Here is a 24,500-nt window from a genome sequence, read left to right as displayed (position 1 = left end):
TGTGTGTGTGTTTGCTTGCCCCATTGGTCATCCCTCAGAGCCTTACCAAAGGCAGTTATTCTATATAAAACAAAGAAGACATTCTGGCCACAATCAACACAAAGTTAGATGCACTCAATTTCAGTATATTGAAGCATGCCCAACTTGTGTTGCATCGTGTCCTCAGGGTAGAAAATAGTATCTGAAGAACAAACTGACGATTAATTCTATTTATTTAAAAAATAATAATTACAAAAGGCATTGCCTAATAGAGCTCTGCTGTTGCCATCCCTACTGATATTGCTAGCAGTAGAGGATATGGAGTAGCTCTTAGGGCCACACGTACAGGAGAATGCCCAGGTGCACTACAATGTGTGAAGATCATGCCCACAGTTGGTTTTCCTCCCAACTTTATTAGTGTGGGACTTTTTGTGCAACTGCAATAATAAAAAAGCAGATATTAAAAATAAATTTCCAAACCAATGAGACATTAGGACCCTGTTTCAGGTTTAATAGTTAATTTTCATTTTCTTTTACCCACAGGTCTACCCACGGATAGCGCCGGCATTTTGGCACTACCTGCGGGTAGAAGTGAGTAGCAGGCATTTGAATACTCCCACATCTATTTGTTATATTTTCTTGGTACTTATTGAAATCCTAATCTGTCCATTATTCAAAGTATACATTTTAGCTGCCATTTTAGCTGCCATTTTCTTTGGATGTAGTCTTGTACTAATTTCATATTAGTTTGATTCCAGTATAATTACTAACCCAATTCACAAGGACACAGTTCTCATATGAAACATAACACAAATTTAGTTTTGAAAGACTGTTATGTAGCATGTACAACTCCACTTGACATCATTTCCCCCTTCTTTTGTTCCTCAGGAGCATGAGCAGCTCAGCTATTCCTCCACAAGGTCGAAGGCTCCAAGTGTTATCGTCACAGGCCTTAAACCAGCCACCAAGTACATATTTCATATCAGAGTCAGGACTGCAACAGGATACAGTGGCTATAGCCAGAAGTTTGAATTTGAAACTGGAGATGAAAGTAAGTCTTAATCAAAGACACAAAATGGTGGCATGCATGATTGAAGTAGCAACTCTAAGCCTTTACACAGCTAGACATTGGGAATATTAGATCTAAATTCCATTATTGGCACAAACTCTGCATTGAGTTTTTTTAATGCACTTTAAGCAATGTGAATTGCTTAAAAACAAACCTTGACCACATAATATTCTGATACTTTCCTGAGTTTTTTTTCCCTTCAACTTTTATTTTTGGCTCATGAGTCTTAGGAATTCACCAGTCATGACAAATTGTCTACCAAGAGAGGCTAAACTTTTATACTCTTGAATAGGAATGTACAAGCATTCTATTGCTTGTCCCTAAAGGGGGTCAAACTTTTGCAGATCAGATCAAATGCTTGCAAAGGCACAAGCTTTTGTGAGGTTTTGAACTCTCATGAAAAGCTTAGGGTACACTTGGAAAGTGCCCACTGACACCACTGCCTCCCCTTTCACTTGCCCCCTCCCCCCATAGGGTTACGTTGGAGCAGAGCATGGGAAGCCAGAGACTGTGAACACCCCCACGCCCTGAAAGACTGTCTTTTCTTGCTGGGGGTGGAATTTATTTATTACATTTATATCCCACCTTTTTTCCTCCAAGGAACCCAAGGTGGTGTACATAATCCTCCTCCTCTCCATTTTATCCTCACAACAACAACCCTGTGAGGTAGGTTGGGCTGAGAGTATGTGACTGGCCCAAAGTCACCCTGTGGGGTTCCATGGGTGAGTGGGGACTAGAACCCAGATCTCCCGACTCCCAGTCCAACACCTTAGCCACTATACCACACTGGCTCTAGACCCAGAGCACTGGTGGGAAACTGAAGCTATGCTCATCATTTTTCTGCAGGAGCTGCAGCACTGAATGCACATGCAATATTTATATGAAACAAACATTGTATTTCAGGGATGGCCAGTTAATGGATTAATGCTCACAAGTGCATGTTGTGTGGACAATCACAACTTGCGAGGCATTCATGAAATACAATTGCCCAACATTGCTGCATCTTCTTAAAAGATCCTAGAACCTCATAGTATTTCACATGAGAAAATGCGATGGAAACTAATGTGTATGTTTTCTAGACTCAGTATGAAAAAAGCCAACCAGTTATTTACATCAATAAAGTCGTGTCCTAAGGCAGACTGCATTTTACCTGAAATATCCCCAGCAGGTGCCTGACACACCTTTTCTCAAAAATATTTTTCTTGAAAGAAGATCCCAGTCAAAGACTGTTCCACATACAAATATGGGAAATGGATCTGAGAACAGTTCAATATAAGGACTAGGCTACATGTTATGGCTGCAACATGTAAGGCTTCTTAAACAGTCTACACTTCATAACTGCTCCACTCAGAAGTCTTGTGTAGAAATAATACCTGTCTTACAGACAGGTTCTAGGCCACCTTCATCTGCCACTAAGAACATGTCATACTTGACATGAAAATTCCCCACAGTGTGAAGAGCAACCCATGTGACAAATCACTCCATGCATGATTGTAGCTGCATGCAGCAGCCAATGTGGTGATTGACCTAAGAAATTCCAGCTTGTGCATCCCCACATGATATGTTCAAAGCTGAGTATGTAGATAACTTGCAGACATGTCAGCAACTGAGATTAGTTTCCCCCCTTTTAATGTGAATCATCTTAGAAACACATCCACAGCCCATTCAGTGGGATTCAGTCAATTTAGTTTGCAATCAACGGAAGCAAACCCTTTAGAAATTAAGGGAATGTATTTCTAAGTATATGCATGTTAAGATTGGAATAATTACTTTGATTCACTGTTAATGGTCCTGCATTCAAAACCAACTTGGTTTTTTAAAAGTTAAGTTCAGATGGACACTGATATTATTAGGCTATAAGTGAGAACATTCTAAGAAGTATAGTTTTCTGTTTATTTCCTTAAGAATTATAAGGGAAATTCATATGATGACAAGCTATCCAAACTATGTACCAAAAACAACAACAGCCCTGTGCAATTAAGAAATTTGCATTTGTGTTTTAGCAGAAATATAGTAGGAAAATTATAAATCTAAGAAGAAAAGATAGCAAAACAATTCCGATCCTGTTCAGATGACATTCTACGCCACGGTGGTTAAGCACATTGAGCTAAACATTATGGCTTAGTATGTTGTGTTAACCATGGCTTAGCGTGTCGTGTGAACCATTCTTAATCATGTTGGCTACATAAACATGGTTTAAACATCCTCACTAACTATTTGCTGCAAAAGGGTTAGCAGCCTAACAATCGCTTAGCATGTTGTCTGAACAGGCCCACCATCAATTAAAGGGCATTTGAGTTTCCTTAATGTATAAAGAACTGATGATGCATTTGTCTAAGCCATAAGTTCAGTCAAGAGATGTAACTGAATGTCGAGTTTTGTTCAGAAGTGACAATAGAAAGTCCTTTCTTTATATTTATTAAGCAATTTTAGTACAACCATACTGTAGAAGAGTTAGCAATAATAGTGTATTTAAACTTTGGGCTTTAAAATCATTGTCAGTGGATATATGTATTGCAGACAGTTCTTTGCTCCTCTTGCTGCTAAAATGAACCAGATTTCTGTCAGACTTTCAGGGTTTTACTCATATTGGGTTGCAAATTGAAACAGAGGCACCATTTAGAGCTGTTATAGGAGCATAAGAACTGCCTTGCTTCATTAGACAACAGCCCATCTAGTCCAGTTGTGTCTGCAACAGTGACAACTGGAAGAGCATTATATAAGCTATGACTGACAGAGATTGCCAAATTCTGGGAACAAAAGGCTATCGGATTTCTGTGCAGGAAAACTATATGTACGCCACATGATTGTAGATGGTTCTTGCAGTAAAAATAATGACCACCCAGGAATCTGTTATTACTGTAAGGTTTGAATAGTTTTCACATCATCATAAGTATGTGACTTGACTCTCACTCCGTCAACACAGGGCTGAAATTGCACTGAGTTCTCTCAGATAGGGAATCTACTATCACACCAAGTAGATGAAGAACTTAATCTGTAATAGGCAAAAAACGCAATCTGCAAACATACAGTACTATCCTGTGCATGATTATTCAGAAGTACCACTATTTCCAGTAGGGCTTACTTCCTAGTGTGTGTGTGTGTGTGTGTGTGTGTGTGTGTATGTGGGTAGGGTAGGGTAGCAGTTTGTGCAGACTTAGATAAGAGTAAGACCATTGAACTCAGTAGGACTTAGTCCTACGTAAACATGCATAAGATTGCATCACTGGCAAACAGATCCCTTTTTCTTCCCTACACCAATGAGAACTAGTAATTCATAATAATTCTGAAAAAGAGAAGCATTATGAGCACTTACTTTCTAAATAGTTAGTTTTAAACTTTATGGTTAAAAATCATACAAAAAATTAAAACATTAGTATAATCTGCACAAGAAAGCAATACTACAAAGTAGAAAATAATACGCTTCAGAAAAGGTTCTTTATTATTTCCTAAAGGTGCCGTGCCCTTTAGTGGGTGACTTCAGTGATGTGCTTTTCCCAGTTTGCTGGATAGAATGCAATCTGTGCTGCTTCAATTATTTAGGATGAAATTAGATACCTCATTACAAGGAGCAGCCAGAATTTTTGGAATGGTTATTAATGATGGTGCATGAAGCAGAAAGAGGACTGTCTGACCCTGAAGGAGTAATAAAAAAAGTTAATTAATCAAAGAGGATGTAGTGTTTTATATTATGTGACTAGTCAAGGGATGTAGTAGTGCATACAATATATTTTTAAATCACCTGTAATCAATAACTGGCATACAAGGCTGATAGGATGTGGCTCCCAATAAAGTCTGAGTTTATTAAACTAGTGAGATGTCCACCAAATAATGGGAATGTGTATGGAAATGTAGCCATAAGGTGGCTTTAACTAACCTCCTAATTTCCTAACACAACTTCCTAATTGAATTTGGACCATGTTTCTTTCCCATGGCACATTTTTCTTCCCTATCTCCATTCCTTGGTAGACCTCATTCTACTGTTTCTACTGCCATTCCATTGTGTTTCCTGACTAATGACACTTCCAAAATTAACATAATTTAAATTCCTTCCCAACTTTTGGAATTCCCAATTTCCCAGTCTTGTTTCCAAAGTGGAATAGATGCCCAAGGAATCCTTCCTTCCCGCCCACCCCCGATTTTCTTTTCTGAATTTTGTACACAAATAGCATACAGTTTGCTGTAGCCTTCAATTCCTTAAGTTTATCTATGTTTTTTCCCTCTCCTGAATTGCTGATATGTACATATGCATTGATAAAACACTGGGGTGGAGGGGAATCTTGATGTGATTGTAGGTACAGTTATATCAATATTATCTTTGAACAAGAGTCCTTCTTTGAGTGCCCTTTTCACTAGTGGTCCCCTTTTCACTAGTTGTGGAAAACATAGAGCTCCTTCAAATGGGGGGGGGGGATCCCGTTCCCTTACTATGGCTCTGCTTCGTACTTCTCTTCCACATTTGCAATGAACTGTAACTTCATGAGGAAGAGAGCAGCGACCACATGGCTATTGCAGCTCAATGCAGTTAAATGGGACATCGCCCTCTAATGGGCATTTTATAGCACAACCTGACAAATATCAATATATCCCAGAAGAGTCGGGTTTTCTGAGGTTTATTTTTTAGCGCTAAAACCAGAAAATGGAGCAAGAGACGCACAGGAGGCTGACGGTGTCATCGGAATGACCCGCGAACGTCTGTGAGTGGCCAGTCACAAGCATCCTATAAAACACTTCTTTAAAGAAGCCTATAGACAGGCATGCCTGGTGCCTACAGTGACATCTTTTCGGGATCAGGCAAAGACCTTTTTATTCACCCAGCCTTTTAACATCTTTTGACATGTTTAAGTATTTTTTTAATTTTTTGAACCTGAGTTTTATTTTTATAATTGATGTTAACTATTACTCACTCAGACAGTGACTAATTATCCTGTTTTTACTACTATGGAATTGTTATAGCCTTCTTTATATATTTGAATATTTGTGCTGATGGATCTGATTTGATTTGTTATTTTCATGTATTGTTTATCTTGTTGATTAGATTGCACATCTCTTAGGACAAAGTCAGCAGGCAACTTATACATATAAATAAGGTGTGTGCAACACTAAAACACTGCACAGAAAGAATCTTAATGCATTTGTGATAAAATCAAGATTTTTTCGTAGTGCTTTATCAACGCAAACATGTGTGCATCAGTCAAGAGGGAGGGGAAGGAAAACCAACTGAAGGAACTGTAAGCCACATCAAACTATACATGCTCTAATCCTTCTGTCCCAATTAAGTTGGAGAATGGAACACAGCACAGAGAAAATTTCTGCAACAATAAAGGATCTAAATGGGGGGATTCCTGCTAGTAGCTGTGCTGATTTCTTACTTATCTCTCTGTATGCCTTTATTCATTCTTTGCTCCAGGCCTGTTAAGCATGGCAGAGTTTCCCTATCCCTCAGTGTGAGCTGTTTTTGTTACTAACCATGGAAATATGCGTGAGATAAGGGTGGGGATTCGAGTTGTCACAAAAGCACTGATGAGTAACTAAAACTGTTTGTATGAGATTCCTGGAGATTCAGAAGGTTCTCTTCCAGACGAAAGGTTACAGATTCCCTGAACACAGTCTATTACCTTTCCTTCCCCCTTCACTTCCTTAGCATAACTCTTTTTCCCATGCTAGAAAAGAGTTTCAAGACAAAAAGGCAGACACGCTTTCACAGATTTAGGACATAATAACTCTTTCATTTGCTTGTAGATGTATGAAGGAATAAACCCAACAGGTGATAGAAATGTACCCTTTCTACAATCTAGCCAAACCTTACCCATAGTCTTCTGTGTTCTCATAACTCTTTGTTCCTCTTCTCATATTAACTATTTTGGCATTCTCTTCCCCTCCTTATTGTTTTACTATGACTTTATTAGATTGTAAGCCTATGCGGCAGGGCCTTGCTATTTACTGTTTTACTCTGTACAGCACCATGTATATTGATGGTGCTATATAAATAAATAAATAAATAATAATAATAATAATAATAATTCATCAACCTTTTCCCTGGCCATTGCTAGATGAGGGTTTAGCCCGGGCTGATACCCGGGCTCACCCCTGTGCGTCCAGATGACGCACAGGGGATCCCGGGGTCAGCCTGAGCTAAACCCTCCCTTGACCCGGGATAACCTGCACTGGTTGTGGCCCGATATTGTGGCCTGGGGCTGCGGAAGGTCTAACCGGTTCCGCAGCTTTTCCTGGCTACGTGGCTTACTCGCAAGCGCGAGTATGGAGCGCTGTGCCCATCGGGCTGGAGGGGGGAATCACGGGGAGGGAGAGATGGGGGCCAGGGGGGAAGAGCGGACCCGGCAGGAGAGATGGGGGGAAGAGCGGAGCCAGGGTGGGGAAATCACGACCAGGTGGGGGCATTGGACATGGTGGGTGGGCAGGGGGGCATCAGACATTGTGGGGAGGAAATCGGGGGCAGGGGGAGCAGGGAACCCTTTAAAAAAAAAAAGACCCACCTAGCTGCAGCATGGGCTCGCCTCCCCGTGTCTCACTAGGCAAACTGATGTCAGTAATAAGTGAAATCATGGAAATGGAATTAACCCATTGTGGCTAACTGAATGGTTTATATTCATCCTCTTAGTGACATGTTGATTAAAGTGAATAAGGCAATAGGAATGTTTATTTGTAAGTCCCACTGAACGTAATGGAATTTACTCCCCAGTAGTTATGCTTAAGACTGTATCTTTAGTATTCAGTTAGTAGCTGTATGATACAGTATTGAAATTTAGATAGTATTCAGATTATTTAATTGCCTTGTAAAAAGAGCAGTAACAAACCGCTACAACTTTCATATCAATAATAATAATAATAATAATAATAATAATAATAATAATAATAGCATAATTGAGCACAACTACCATTGAGCACAAATTCTCCCTTTGGGAGAGAATACATAAGATGTGTGAGAAGAAAGATAGTTATGAATGCATAATGTGAGGTTGAAGATGGCATGATTTTAAATTTCTTCTGCTCTACCAGACATCTCACTGAACAAGAGCAGTGCAGTTTCCTTTCAGTTACTTATCATGAACTCCTCTCTCTGATCCAGCTAGTGGTCATACGTGTGCAGCAACAGGGTTTTGTTTTCATATCTCTAGCTGAACAGGGACCTTAGCAGACAAGCAGGTGCTGTGCAGTGCCACTTCCTGTGCCAGCTGCCAGAGCTGTTTGCATGGAGCCCTCTTCAACAAGCAGCAATTGCATATATCAAATGTTTGGCGCAGGAGTGGGGGGGCTGGAGCTATTCCACCTCTGCTTTCCCTCTCTGTCCAGCTTCTGACGAGTGCAATTGCTACTCAGAGGCAATTCCTGGCCTTTTCAGCAAATCTGCAAGTGCAAGACAAAGAGATCTAACTAATGAGATAAGCAGCTCTCTCAGGTTATCCTCCTTGACACTAGATTCAAATTCACTGGCCCCAGTCTTATAAAACCTCAGTTGCAATAACTTGTTCTCTTATTGTTGTACTGTGCAAGCACCCACTCCAACCTAATCTGGATGAACAATATTTTGTATTCTCTTGGCATCAAAACTATATGACCTATATTCCGTATTCCAACAAATCCCTATAGAATAAGTAGAGCCAGCAGAAACTGGCATGTTTTATCCAATGGAATTTTATTCATATCATTGTTCTGTGCTGGAGGAGAGAGGAGGAAGAGTAATTATCAAAGGAGCCGTAGATACTAGAAAACTACAGTGTCCTTTGGCCATGCAGGGCAGGGGTGGGCAACTTCAGAGAGACCAGGGGGCATTTTTGTCACACACACCCCGCCCTGATTCCGTCCACAGGGCACTTCACACTCTGCAGGGTGACCACAAATGAAATTGCAGTTTTGCCAGCAAAATCTGGTAGAAAACAGCTACGGTGTGTCACAAGGGCCAAATTTGAGCTGATGCTAAATTTTATAGTTTTGGCACTTTGTAGCACTAAAGCCACTTTTTTCTTTTTTCTTTATTTAAAAAAGCATTTTTGTTGTTGTTGCTACTTCTGAATTCAACAGCACAGCAGGAGCTACATGTTGCCCACCCGAGAATTTCTCTGTCATGAATTTCTTGTTACACACATTTAAAATTGTCTGTATATGCAACAGTTTTTTATATCTAAAATGAGAATTAAATATTACTAAATTAGATCTTTGGCGCATCCACGTTTGAAAACATCATTTTTGTTTCTGTTGTTTTTAATGTCCTTTGCATCTATCTTCGTTGACAGTTAATTCCTGTCCATTAGAGCTACAGTCCCTACAATTTGTAGCTATATGTCTTGCAGCTGCTCTCTTTTAGCTGTCCAGCTGTCTTTATGTCACTTTCCTACCTTTCACTCTGCTGGAGGGTCTGCTAGCTGATAGATGTCAAATTGTAATAACTAAAGCATGTAGCTAACAGACAAAATTGAGCTGGTAATAGGGTGCCAGCTCACAGATGGCTGAATGTTCAACCTTTTAAAGAAAAATCCTTGTATCCTTTAAATTAAGTTCAAGTCACCTTTTTTCAGGCTGTACAATAAAAGTAGGAGACATCCTAAGTTCTTGAAAAGAACTGCTGCCTCCTGCTTGTATGGGGACTGATTTGAATAGTTGTTCAGTATCAGTTCTAATGTATAGTTTCTGTTGGAGATCTTCAGAATTTCAGTCTCCGATTCAATATGAAATGATGCCTAGTCATCCTGCTGGTTTTACTAAAATGAGAATATATTTACAAGAATGTTTTTTGTAGTTTCCAGCTTGCAGGGTGGGCCTACTGCTATTGGGCTCTATGAGGTCCAGATTACAAGGTATTCACTATAGATCTGGTTCACATCAAGGACTTGGGGCAAGTCAAGTTCACTTGGAATCACTTGACCTCTGAGTGGTGATGCTGGGTCTGGAAGCAAATAAGCTTGCTTGTTATGTTGCTCCAATCAGCAGCAGATTGTGACTAATCTTTAAGTATGGTTTCGGCTTCCTTTAGACTGGTTAGCCTCACCTCCCTGTTGACTGAGGCCTTCTTCCTTAAATGAGCCTGCTCTGTGTCAGCAGCCCTGGGCTCCAATGATGGAAGTCGCTGTGGCAAAGTGGTGTCTTCATAGAGTCCTCAGAATCTGAGGATGGCAATGCAGCCTCTGCAGGAACAGGGGGCCTTGGGCCTCCCTCAGGAACAAGGTTGAACATTCAGCAAGCTCACCTTCAGCTATGCCCGTGGGTAGTGGCCAACTGTACAGCTGGCTCCTGCTCGCTTGCTGCAGGGGAGCTCCACGCCACAAAAATGGGGAACCCACCACCCGCAGGACTCCCTGTTGCTGCTTGCCCTGGTGCTGCCAGGGAACTCACGAGGCCTGGCTATGGCACACAGCACTTTGGTGCTGCCATCCAGCTCCATGCAGGCCAAGCCCTTGGCTTGGCTCAGCAGCCCCACACAGGCGAAGAGAGGCTGCAGTGCCGACAGCTCCTGACTCCCACATGCCACTTCCTGCTCATCATCCTTGAGCACAAAGAGCAGTGGCATCTGCGACTCCTCCGGGCCCGGCACTCGTCCACTCCAAACATTAGATGCCCAATGCGCCGTGAACAATTAACATCCCAGCTCAGCTATTCTGCAGGCTGAAAGTCTATCAGATATTTTATAAATGTCTTTCAACTTCTGGAAAGATGCTCAGGCACTGACTCTGTCAACTTTCTGAATTGTGTGGCAGCCACCAAGAATACCTCTCTTTGGTATACAAATTGAAATAGTCAGATGTTGCCAGCTGATGATAAGAGCTTATGGCTGCAGTCTTATATTCATTTATCTGGGAGTAAGCTTTATTGAAATCAGTGGTACTTATTTCTGAGTCGTCATAGGCATCTGCTGTATGATAGGACATAAGATGATGGTAGCTTCTGAGTTATCTTCTGCCCAGTTTTCTTTGGGTAGAGTGTTACACTCTCTGATTGGGATTTCTGTTCTCTGCACACTGAGGCAGTGCAAATTCAGGAGCTTTTTGATTCAAGAAAGATCCTTGTCTAGCCTCGTAATAATGGGCATCTGTTCTGCCCTTTCTTTGTATTACTACTGACCATGGTCTTATGGTGTAGTGGCTAGAACCTTGGTCTGGGAGTTGGGAGATCTGGGTTCTAGTTCCCACTCAGCCATGGAAGCTCACTGGGTGACTTTGGGCCAGACACAGACTGTCAGCCCAACCCACCTCACAGGGTTGTGGTGAGGATAAAATGGAGAGGAGGATTATATATGCTGCCTTGGGTTCCTTGGAGGAAAAAAGGCTGGAAATAAATGTTGTAGGAGACATGGTTTTTTGTATAATTATATCAATGTGTTAGTCAAAAAGTGTGTGTGTGTGCGTGCGTGCGTGCGTTCGTGTGTTTAAGGTGAGCTTCCTTCAAGCCCTGCTTGTGGGTCTGCTTCTTGGAGGTATCTCGTTGGTCATTATGGGAAGCAGAATACTGGACTGAGATGGATTTTTGTACTCATCCAGCCGGCTCCTCTTATGTTCAGACTTTATAGAATTTTTTGTCTATAGCAGTGGTTCCCAGGGGGTCCACATAACCCACCCACGGGGTCCTTGGCACCATTCACATATTCACCATTCATTCATATATTCACCATATCATTGTTCTGTGCTGGAGGAGAGAGGAGGAAGAGTAATTATCAAAGGGGCAGTAGATACTAGAAAATTAGTATTCCATTGACGATGAATTCCTACCAGAAGTAAAATATAACATCACTGAGCACATCTGTGATTTAGCGACTAGCTTCAGCGATTACTTCCCTGCACCTAATCCTGAAAACTCATGGATAAGGGATCCTTTTGAATGTGGTGATGTACAACTAACAACTCTATCTGCGGAAGAGCAAGATGCACTCGTTGACGTGACTTGTGATAGTTCTTTGAAATCATTTTTCAAAGAATATAGACTGGACCAATTCTTGGTGAAGGTTTTTCCTGATTATAAGAAATTAGATGAAAAAGCTTTGAAACATCTAGTTCCCTTTTGTTCCACATATCTTTGTGAACAAACATTTTCAACATTTTGTTATATGAAGAACAAGCATAGAAATCGGCTCGATGTTGATCCAGATTTGAGATTAAAAGTAGGAAATATTGAACCAGATATGAAAGGGATTGTTTGGGACAAAAAGAGGCATGATTTCTCCCATCACATTTAGGTTTAGTAGCTGCTAGAAAAGTTATAATTTGTTCAATTGTAAACTAGACGTTAGTAAAATTAAATTCGTCTTTATATTCCTAGATAAATCATTGTCATTTTTGCGTGATAATATCACAAATTTTATGGTCTGTTTTTTAGTATACCTGAAATCCTTTGCTTATTAGGGGCTACCCCTTATTTTCTCCAAAAATTTGCTTCGCACAGGTAACTACCATAGAGCTAACAAATTTTTCAAAAGTAGGGGGTCCATGGCTTGGCATTTGAAAAACAAGGGGTCCGCTGTACTTCACTAATTGGGAACCACTGGTCTTTAGTTTAGAACAATGGAGAGGAAAACTCTAGTCCACTCTGACACACACATTTTTGGGAGGAGCAGCTTTGGCAGGATGAGTTTTGAATGCGAACACTAACTTTTCATTGTAGTGTTTCTACCTAGGCCAATAAAAGATATAATCACCAACTCTATTTTTTTTATAAAGAATATAGTCAAATTCATTATGGCAAATTACTAGGGGCAAACAGGGATTTAAGAGGTACCCAAAGAACTGCCTTCTCCCACATGAACCTTACAGGACACTAAGAGGCCATGGATAGAGCGTGATATGAATAGCTGCAGTTCATTAATTAATTAATGTTAGGCCAGTCAGAGAATGGAAGTAATCCTGTTTATGTCATCCCACATTGGAATCCCTCTTCATCCCAGCCTGCTTGTAGTCCCTTTGTCCTTGGTGTGTTTGTAGTTTAGGAATCAACACACTGGATGTATGCATGTGTGGTTTTAATTAGAAAAGAAACTCCAATATCAATGAAGTTCTAGCAGACGGCTAATGATTGAGACGCATATGAACTTGCCTGGAAGCTCATGTGGCCCATCTGTCCAATCTTCAGCTTCAGGGTACTGTCTTGTTTTGTCTTTGTTAGACTAAACCATTTGTACAAGTAGAAAACTAAAAATATTGAAATCAACATCACAGTGTAACATCTTCAAGCGGTACAAGCTGAAAGATATCAGTGATAACATGGCTAGACAGCACTCTGGCCACATCCAATTCTAACTATTAAAACAGTGGCATCCAAATTGGCATGGATACAAGTGACTTTATATGCAAAATAAAATTGGTCATAGCAGCCAAATTGTTGTTTTCCAGGGCCTACTCCAAGAAGGCCCTTCATTGCCCAAAAAGCTCTGCTGGTAACATTGTATTTCTCCCCACCATTGCATCTATTCAATCTTTTTACTGCCATCACGACTACAGAATAGGATTTAAGATGGGTTAACTGTGCTTAGTTGCATTCATCATGAGTACAAGTGAGCACAGTTGTACTATTCTCCATATCTGGTCTAGTACTGGTTGGATAAATTCCTAGAAGAGAATGGCTACTAGTCCTGATGACCCTATGCTACCTCCAGTATGAGAAGCAGTGAGCCTATGTACACCAATTGCTGGGGGACGTGGGCAGGAGGATGCTTTTGCACTCATGTCCTGCTTGTAGATTTCCTGTCAACAGCTTGTCAGCCACTGTGTGAATAGAATACTGGACAAGATGAATCCTTGGTCTGATCCAGCAGGGCTCTTCTTACATTCTTATGTTGTGTTCTCCTGCATGTATTGGACCAGATTTTATTTATTTATTTATTTATTACATTTTTATACCACCCAATAGCTAAAGCTCTCTGGGCAGTTCACAAGATTTTAACTGAGGCAGGAACATAGTTCTCATGGAGCCATGAATTCCTGAGCTGGCCCTATCACTGAATATTAGTCCCCCAAGACCACCAATCTTGGGGTATTGTTGGGGCAAAAATCCACCTGGCCCATGAGGGCAGCAGACACCCCCATGTCTAGCCCTCATGGGCCCAGGCAAACATGCCCAATGGATTTTCACTCCAACGCTACAGTTCCACCCTCGTTTTCCTTTGCCCCTGCTGTGTTAATGGTGGCTGCCATTAATGCAGTGTGGGGAAATGTGCAATTTCCCCAAGGCCACCATTAGAGTGGAGGGGAAAAATATGGGGGAAATGTGTCTTGGGGAAAACGTATCTCCCCACCCCCCCAAAGCCAATTGTGGCCTTAAATGCCCTATTAAAACCATGCATTAAGAGTCCTTTAAGGCCCCGATGGGCATGACAGGGAAGCAACACACTTTCCAGGGCCTCCGGAAAGTGTGCAATTCCCCTGGCATGCTGTTAGTGTGGCTGGGGGAATTGCACACTTTAAGGCCCCAATTGGCATGGGGGTGGGGAGACAAAACATGTTTTCCAGGGCCTCTTGAAATTGTGCAATTCCCCCAGCCATGCTAAAGGCATGCCAGGGGAATTGCACACTTTCTGGATGCCCTGGTAAGTGTGCTTCACCAAGCACTTGTCTAGGTCAGCACCCCAGAACAAGGCTGGCCAAGCAGGGCTTGGCGAACTTGTGGGGTGAGCCACTGTAGGTTCTCCAGTCCCTACCTTGGGGTCCTCAACACCACACTGGTGACCACGTCCATCAGTTCAGACAGGGAGACTGTTATACAGCATGATCATCAGTGCACCAACAGAATCCCAAACCTGTCTCAAAATCCCAACATCAGGTACAGTACATGGGCTCTTCCACACGTCGTCCCCAGAGCGCATTTATGCGACCCCAGGGCACCCTGAAAACGATAGTCTAACTTGCCTGTAAAAGAAACGATGAAGAGACGCGAAAGAACCTCTTCCTCCCTCTGCTTTGCGAGGCACCTCCGAAAGCGAAGCCAAGTTGCGGGGGGGGGGGCTTCTCTTGCCCTCGGGCACACTCACAACATCAAAGTCCCTGTCAGTTGCGGGAGGGATGAATCATTTCCACGCAGCTCGAGGCGAGAGGGGGGAGGGTGGTGGCAGCGGCAGCAGCGCCTGCCTGAGCCTGTTTGCAAAGGCGATTAACACACACACACACAGGCCCCATGTGTCGTCTCTCCCTCGATGCTTGGGGAAGCGGGGGTGGAGAGAGAGAGGGGAGGGAGGCAGGAAGAGAGATTGCTACCGGCAGCCGCGGGATGCGAGCAGCGCTCGCCTCGCAAAGAGCCTTTCGCCCTGGGCTCACCTCGCCGTGCCCCCCCCACGGTTATCCCGCGTGGTCAACCCTACTGCGCTGCCCCGGGGCGCCGCTGCCAACTCACCCCCACCCTCGTCCAATGCTCCCCTTCTCGCCCTGCCTTCTCTCTCTCTTTCTCTCGTGGGAGAGAGAGGAAGAAGCTCTCTCCCCCGCCTTCTTCAAAAACAGCTCTCCGTCCCAGGTGGAGGAGCAGGAAGCTGGGCGGCGGCGGCGGCTCTTCGTCGTTTCTTTTACAGGCAAGTTACACGCTCGTTCTCGGGGTGCACTGGGGTCGAATACATGCGCTCCGAGAACGACGTGTGGAAGGGCCCCAGACCTCAGTCAACTCCAAGTCTCTGAACCATGAAAAGGCCTGTCACTGGCTGCTCGCCTCTGTCCGAAAACCCCAAGTTGAGAGCCCTTGTGCTCTCACCCTTCAGCTCACCTCCAGTGAACTGTGAGGCTTAAAGAAGTTACCTGGGTGAACAAACACATTGTCAAGCACCATGTGAAAACTCTCTCACACACACACCCAATCTGAGAGGTTCTTACTTAGGTCATCATAAATACTAGAATCAAAAACCAGGAATCATCTCAAGCGCTTGTATGTGCTTTGCAAAACATCCAGCTTTTATTTTCATGGATCCCCCCCCCCCACCTCACCTCATGTCTTATCCTAAATGGCTTTTGAAAATGCCCAGTGTTTCTTAAACAATCCACTTTGCTGGTCTGATATATGAGAAGCAGAATTTGATAATTCTGCTGAAACCTGGAGCTAATTGACTTGCACAAGTCAGGCTTTCATCATTTTCCTTCTGTACCCTTTGGTTTCAGTAGTCAAGCCAAAGTTCTCTTTGTGCAAATATTATCTAAAGAGGGCTGCAGCTTCTACTTTTCTATAGATGGTGGCAATCTGCACTCATCAATTATTATTATTCTTTCTTTCTTTTTAATTGCTTTAAAACTTTTGTTATTGTTGTTGCTTTATTGACATCTGAAGCAGCTACTGGGAGTTCAAAGATATTTTTGGACTGCATTCCTGAGAACTTTATTATTGCATACTTGGGTTATATCACATTATGCTGGATTTTCACAAGCAAATGGGATATTAAAGAACATGATGCAAAATGTAAAATTCATTGCTTCAACATAACTAGCTTCTTATTTGGGAGATTAGTTATTTAGTATTTGATAAAAGACTTCAGCTGTTCACTTGTTGTGCAGTCCCTCTACATGCTCCACTCGTCCGTGAACAATTTATGATGAAGAACTTAAATGCACTATTGTCATTTACTGACATCACATATCAGGAAACTAATGGCAGGCATACAATGATAGTTTGCCCTGCAAATTACTGCTGCTTTTATTTGCATTTACAACTTTTTCTAACACAGCCTGTGCTCTAAAATCATAATTTGATCATGCTAAATTTAGTGGATATTTAAAAAAAAACACTTCAGGCCAGAATTCCTGAAATGTCTACTGTCTATAGAGATGATGTTGCAGTTAGTGATAAGAATGCAACCAAACTGCCTCCATTTGCACCAGAATAGTAAAAATAGCATCTTCTGCTAACTCACTTACTGGCTTTGAAAAAGTTTTACATATTCCCTTACCACAACTTTTGGCATCATGAGATGGGCAAAGTCTTTCTCATAACCCTTAGGATACCATACTTAGGATCATGGCGCATTTACACTTCACTTTTCCACCTCAAAAATATAGGGGGACTAAAGGCAACTTTACAATAAATAAACCAATACAACAAATAATATTAAGCAAAAAATACATACAAACCATAGAGAACAACTTCCTTATGCGTAACGGTTTCAATATTCAGGTTTAGAACAGAGGTGAGTAGGGGGAACATGATAGAGGTGTATAAAATCAATCATGGTGTGGAGAAATCTAGGGTCAACCAATGAAGCTGAATGCTGGAGATTCCAATCAAATAAAAGGAACTTCTTCAAGTAGCACGCAGTTAAACTATGGAATTTGCTACCGCAAGATGTGGTGATGGCCACCGACTTCAGCAGCTTTAGCAGGAGAATAGGCAAATTCAAGTAGGCTATCAATGGCTACTAGTCATGGCAGCCATGTGCTACCTTCAGGATCAGAGGCTGAATGGCTCTGAATAGCAAGTGCTGGGGAACAATAGTGGGAGGCGATTGGTCTCACGTCCTGCATTGGGGCTTCCCAGAGGCATCTGGTTGGCCATTGTGGGAAACAAGATATTGGTCTAGTCAGCCCTTAGTCTGATCTAATAGGGCTCCTTTTAAGTTCTTAAACATATTATATCTTGTGAGCCTGCCCTCTGTGCCAGCAGATGGCAGATCTTTGCCCTCTTCTTTGTAACAGCTTTTCAGGTATTTAAAGAGCATAATCATATCCCCACCTCAGCCTTTGCTTCTCCAGATTAAACATACCTAGTTCCTTCAACAATTCCTCAAAGGACTTATCATATTTTTGTTTGCCATCATACATGAGAGGTAAAAAGTGGAGGTTAGGATGTCACACAAATGTGCACACCACTACCACCACCCCAATGTTCCTGGGCATGCAGGCACCTCTAAATAGCTTTATGTATTTACCACTAAGGTCTGCAGGGTGTGTGTAAATGTGTTCAACTGAATTCACTTACAAATCCCCCACAAACCTTCATGCTCAACACGTGAAGATCTACAAAGGAGGCAAGCATAGCAGGGAGGTTTGTGTGCACCCTAACCCTAACCCCACCCACCCCCATTCCTTTTACCTTTATGTGGGGAGGTTTAATACACAGATGTATAGTGAGACAGTAGTGCAAGTAAACAGTTGTGAGCAAAGCTCATTGAATCATAAGTTATTTGTGAAATTTACATCACTGGATTGTTGTGACAGTAAACTGGGCACTAAAATGCTGTAGAAGTGATAAATGATGCAGACACTGTATTATCTTATAAGTCAAAGGCTCATGGCTGCTTTTGCGGACCCTGCTGTGTTCTGCTGCTGCCACCACCCAAATCACACTGTTGGCAAAAATCAATGCAATTCGGCTTGGAAACAAGATGCATGCTCCCCGCACACTTTGTATCCCTTTGAAATTGCCCCAATTTTTGGTGGCGGCTGCAGCAAATTCACCAGGGATGGAGTGCAGGCCCCCGGTGGGTTCTGCGGGTGGTAATGCAGCTCTTCAGCCTCTGGAAGTTGCACACCCCTAGTTCAAGTGGTATAATTATATAATTGTTCCTATATTGCTGTGAGGAGTTGGACCAAACAAACAAACAACCCCATGCATTTTGCCTTTGGTATCAGGTCACCACCATTTTACTCGAGTAGCAAATTTTATTTTTTCTGTTTTGCTGAAGCACCAATAAAATCATAGCAAATGCCCTTACTAATAACTGACTCATTTGGCTGGTAGAATAAGGTAATTTCTTCTAAATAAAACCATTGCTCAGACACTTACTTCTGTGTGTTTCTGTTTCAGCTTCAGATATAGCAGCAGAACAGGGGCAGATTCTGGTCATTGCCACGGCTGCTGTTGGTGGATTTACTCTCCTAGTCATCCTCACCCTGTTCTTCCTCATCACTGGAAGGTAACATTCACATGGTTACTCATTTTTGTGAAGAGCACAATCCATGTTCAGTGGCTCAGTTAGTTAATTTTAGATTCCGGACTTTATGTACTTATTTATTTTATTACATTTCTATACTGCCCAGCAGCTGGAGAATCCTTCTGGGATCACACTGCTGCGTCGGGCTGGTGGTGGTGGTGTGGTTGGTGTGCAGTGCTACAGAGGGCAGGTCTACGTACACACAGCTCAGCATTCTCCCCCTCTCCTGCCAAAATGCTGTTTGGCATACTTGCAGGAGTACAATTGTGCTGGGGAGGGTGGTGTGTGTGGAGTGATTCCCACACACTTTTTTTTATCTGTACAATCAGACTCCTGCAAGCCCACCAAACAGATGTTCAGTGGGATGAGAGGAGCATGATTGTGCCAGGGAAGATCAGGCATAGGATTAACTCTCTCCATACATCATTGTCCATTTTTAAATCACATTTTTTAAGCCCACCAAACAGCTGAGTGGTGAATTTGGGTGTGTGCAGACTTGATGGGGTGGGAACCCAGTACCAGCGGTGTTTGGCATTTATACTGAGCCGCATGGAAGGCCACCAGGGGCTGCATGTGGCCTGTGGGCTGCCTGTGTGTACTATAGATGTATCCTGCCTTGCAGAGCTTTCATTGAGCAGACAGTTGAACTAGATGGCCTCTAAAATCCCTTGCAACTCTAAAATTATGTGATTCTGAAGCTTCTGTTTCAGTTTTATGAACTTCAGAATATGGATGATTTATATGAACTAGAAGAAGTTTCCCAACATTTTCTCATGTTACTTTGTTCCTTGGTTGCATATGTGTGTGTTTTTAACTTATTTCATGATGCAAAAATGGAGGAATAGGAGACAAGTGTGAAGCAAGGGACTGTGTTGTATAAAGGCTTTGCCACCATATTGCAGGAGTGATGTGTTTGGCATACTCCCTTTGGTCCTAAGAATGTTGTTGGTTTAATTATCTAGACAAATGTAGTAGCAATGGGTTGGATCAAACACAGAGGCAGCCCATGGCCACCGCTGGCACGTGCATGGGAAGCCTAGCCAGCAGCAACACATGCACAGACCCTTCCGCTGGTGGCCGCAATGTAGCATTTTCTGAAAGCAAGTTTTCAAATGAGTGGAAACACTTATTTCTGGAAGGTGCATGATCTACCCCTTCCAGAAACAGGCATTTCAGCTGGTTTTAGCACTTGCCAGCAGAAGCACTACATTGTGGCCTCCAGTGGTAGGGACCATGGGTGCACCGCTGCTAGCAAGGACACTTGTGTGCCGCTGCCGCCAGCCCTGGGCTGCCTGCATAAAGCCCACATTAGATCCAAGGCAAGGATTGCAGCTATTGCTGCTTAACATTACTACTTTGAACCTTGGATTTAGATTACAGCAATGTAGTTGGCTGTAATAATATTACTTTAAAAGCTGCTAATCATTCAGAAAGATTATTCAGAGTTTTTAATTCCCTCCTCCCAACTTTTCCACTAGAAAAGTAGGAAGAATCTTCAGGAAACAAAGAGCCTCATTTTTTTTTTATTTCCCCCCTGAACCTTCACATCTCTAGTTGGCTTTGGGAGACTAGCACCTAATCTTATGTTCCGCTTCTGCTGGAAGTTGTAACTAAATTTTATCTTTTATGAATATAGATATATCTGTCACTGAAAAATTTGCTGTACCACTTTGCTTTTGTAAACCCCACAAGTAAAGGTTCACTTTTCATTTAAAAAGATGGGTGTTGGTGTTAAAAAGTCTAACTGTGATAAACTAAATTCTAAGATTGTATGTCAGTACCTTTACTAATAGAATCATATGAGACAGGAAGGATAAATGCAATTTTCAGTCACAGAACTTTAAAGGAAATGATTTCGTCCAGTAACGAAGTACCTCTCACTTTGGGGAAAAGAAAGAGAAACAGCTTTGGATTCCTTTTTATTTTCTTTAAATGTATTAAGTAACATTATTGTAGCTTTTTCATGTATACACATTGAATGGACTCTTTCAATTACATTAGATATGATTTCATTTCCTGAAGTTACTTAAACAGCAGGATAAGGAGACAAGGCAAGACAATTCAGAACAAATACTCAATTTATTATAGGATTTGAAGCAAATCTCAATATGGGCTGGTATCCTACAGATGTGTTCTGCTTCACTATTTATAATTAGCAATTTGATGTACTGTTGAATCACAAGGCAGCTGATGAGGCTTTCATACTGAAGAGTCATGAGAAGATAAGCATCTGCGTTTGTACTTGACTGAATGATGGTGTGTTAACAGCAAATTCCTGGGCTCAGGATTTTTACATTTTAAGTGTATTGATTTTGCACCTGGCTCTGTTTAGTGGGTCTCAGGGTTCTGGTAAAGAAACAAAAATGAAGTGGATCCCACAAGCCTAAAGTCTGCCAGGAAGGAACAGTTGCAAACTGGCAGTGAACTAAGAGGCAAAGGTGTAGGGAAGGCGTCCGAGGAGATTCTATGAGTGAGGCATACTGGGTCTGCTTTGATACTCAAGCACCCTTCAGGTGCTCAATATTGAACGTGTGAAGGGGCTTGCAAAATCGTGCTAGCTATTCTCTCAACCAGTTGCCAAAATGCATGCACCCCCAGCAACATGTCATTGGCATCAGTCAAAAGGGAGCCCTATGTGCATACATCTATACCTGTGTAGATAGGCACCTTTCAGACTGATTCTAATCATGAGGATTTGATTCCGATCATTTTGGTCTGACTCCAATCACGTTGGGGTGTGGCCAAACTGCACATTGGTGTCTTAGCCATCTTATTCTTGGAAGCCAATAACTGAGGAGGATTTCGGTATAGCTCATTTTGTTATTGGTCAAATCAACTCCTTTTTAAAAAAATAAATTGCTTTCTGTTTTCTAGCTGTCCTCTTCAATCAAACATAGCTTTTGTAAGTTTAAATTTTGAAACAAAAACAATCAGCATATGTATTCAATATCATTCATTCTGTGGCATTAAAAAAGTGAAATGGTGTTCGTTTTCTTAAAGGTGCCAGTGGTATATAAAGGCAAAAATGAAGTCTGAAGAAAAACGAAGAGCTCATTTGCAAAATGGACATTGTAAGCAAAGCCATCTGTGATGTTTCATATTTAAATGAAGATTGACTGCTGTCTTTTTACTTCTTACATCTAGCTGATAAGCTCCCAGGGCTCATCTTTTAAATATATACACCTTGATCCTAATGAATGTGGTACTTTGATGGATGATTAGGGTTCCATATGAACAGGAGTAGTTGCATTCACTTCAAAGTTCAGGAAAGCTCCATGATCTCCATAAAACTTTCTTCAACACTGAAGAAATAAACATACTAAATAAACATACCAGAGCCTCCAATATGCCCCAAGACCAAAGTGTATCATAGAGCTAATAGCTTTCATTGGGGGGGGGGGTGTAGATTCTGTATTTATTCCAAGGCACTTTTATTAAGAAGAAAAAGTTCCTGTCACCTTTGCATACTTCAAAATAAATGCTTTTCATCAACACTGAAGATGTTTTTGTGAATTTCCACCTGCTCCTCATTATGTGATTTTCTCTGAATGTTCCAACTTCTGCCTGCTGGGAACCATATCACACTTGCTTGCTAAAAATTAATGTTTATGCTTTTACTTGTCATTTCTTTCTCATTTCCAGCATTTCAGTAGTGGAATTCTTTTCACAAGGAAAGAGCATTCAATGTCAATTCTTCCACACATTTAAAACATACAGTATTGATGCAGCCTGAGATGAGAGTTCAATATGTGCATACATTTATCATTCTCCCTAATAGCTAGCTTGATGGCCCCATACCAACCAGTAGGACAGTGAGATGGGGGCCTTTCAGAGACAAGGTAGGAGTTTCTCTATACCCTGGAGTTCAGCAGGGGTGGGGGAGGAACTCACTAGGTAAGAAGAACATTACTTTATAAAATAAACAAAAGAGAGACACAACACACCCCTGAAAAAGGAAAATCTCTCAGCAAGAACTGCATATGCACAAAAACTTCTTGCATAACATTGGAAACCATTAAAAGTCTTGACAAGCTACTAAAAACTAAGGCTACTGAAGACAGAAACAGCTTGGTGATCTCCACACCATCCAGCTCCTAGTGATTCAGTATCACCTCCCCCTCCCAAAGTGCCACTATAGGGCCTCTTAACAAACAGCTTGTCCACCTGCCAACAAAGGGCTACAGACTGAAGAAGTATTTTGCCCGAAAAGGTGGAGGGTGAAGACAGATAATCTGTTTAAAGAGAGCAGCATGAAAAGAGCAGGCAAGAGCCTATATTTAGCCATCACTTAGCCTGTGACCAGCATGGAAAGCAGCTACTGCAGATAAAGTTGTTGAAGCCCAGTGTTTTATGGTACATCACTTTAAGACACTTCGGGCCTGTTCAGACAACACACCAAGCCATGGTTAGGCTGCTAACCTTTTGCAGCCATTGTTTAGTGAGTATGTTTAAACTATGGTTATGTGGTTAGGAATGGTTCACATGACACACTAAGATGGTTCACATGACATACTAAATCAGCCTTTCTTAACCTGGGGCGCTCCAGATGTGTTGGACTACAACTCCCAGAATGCCCCAGCCAGCTCGCTGGGGCATTCTGGGAGATGCAGTCCAACACATCTGGAGTGCCCCAGGTTGAGAAAGGCTGTACTAAATGCTTAACCATCATGGTTTAGTATGTTGTCTGAACAGGGCCTTTAAAAGTGAATATACAATTTACAAGTAAATAGTGGTTCTACCCCTCCCTTCAACAAAGAAAAGAATATACTATCTCAGACAGCATGGGGAAGTAGTCTGATCTACTGCTTTAGCTCTGATAAATAGATTTCCCCACTCCAATGCTCAAGTTGGAGGCTGGTTGCACAGCCAGTTCTAAAATGTATCTCCATGATTTATAGCACTGTAGTTCACAACTTGCTTTCAACCTTCCCTCCTTGTGCTGTACTGCTCAGATGGAAGAAACTCATACAGTCCTCCTAATACCACCCAGAGAGCTTTGGCTATGGGGTGGTATATAAATTTAATAAATAAATAAACATTCCCCTCCCTTCAACAATTGCTTCAACAAAGAAAAGACGCTAACCTCCTATGAGGGCCCATTATATATGTTGTCACAATTTTTGGAGTAAATTCCTTTCTTGGAAGAGGGAATTAGTTGGACAGTCTAAGTATACTCGTTATATAGGGTGGCAGAATCTAGCAACATATTTTACATTATGAATATGCAGTAGTATTTCTTAATGATCCATTTGATTTTACAGGTATTTGTTGCTTGAATGATTTCTGCCTAATGCAGAAAATTATCATTCTGTTTTTCCAGTGCGATTTCCAGGAACCAAAACATACATTGATCCAGACACATATGAAGACCCATCACTGGCTGTTCATGAATTTGCTAAGGAAATAGATCCATCACGAATTCGTATTGAGAGAGTTATTGGGGCAGGTAAAAATTAATCACATTTTTCTTGCAAGTATGACTAATAAATACCCTTTAAATAAAAATTAATGGCTCAAAACCTGTATTGAGTATAGCTTTCTAATAGCCCCAAATACTCCAAAATATAGCTCTCTAAATGAGCAATTTATTGCATGTTCGTGATTGACCACTCA

At 41.8% G+C, this 24,500-nt stretch overlaps 1 protein-coding gene across 3 annotated transcripts in view; it reads left to right on the top strand.

The window, feature by feature from the left end:
* EPHA6 (EPH receptor A6) overlaps window positions 1-24,500 on the top strand; it is a 506,479-nt gene that overhangs the window by 360,161 nt on the left and 121,818 nt on the right. For 2 of the 3 annotated variants that reach the window (XM_063126817.1, XM_063126816.1), the window contains exons 7-10: window positions 868-1,030; window positions 18,761-18,869; window positions 21,888-21,958; window positions 24,208-24,333. In XM_063126817.1, the coding sequence (XP_062982887.1) occupies window positions 868-1,030; window positions 18,761-18,869; window positions 21,888-21,958; window positions 24,208-24,333 (469 nt within the window). Of the gene's footprint in view, window positions 1-522; window positions 571-867; window positions 1,031-18,760; window positions 18,870-21,887; window positions 21,959-24,207; window positions 24,334-24,500 lie in introns of all 3 variants that reach the window. The other variant, XM_063126818.1, reaches the window with a different exon arrangement.

Source organism: Elgaria multicarinata, chromosome 5, assembly GCF_023053635.1.
Source record: "Elgaria multicarinata webbii isolate HBS135686 ecotype San Diego chromosome 5, rElgMul1.1.pri, whole genome shotgun sequence".
Taxonomy (NCBI): Eukaryota; Metazoa; Chordata; class Lepidosauria; order Squamata; family Anguidae; genus Elgaria; species Elgaria multicarinata.
Note: the sequence above shows the minus strand (reverse complement) of the source record. Positions and strands in the feature narration are given on the sequence as shown.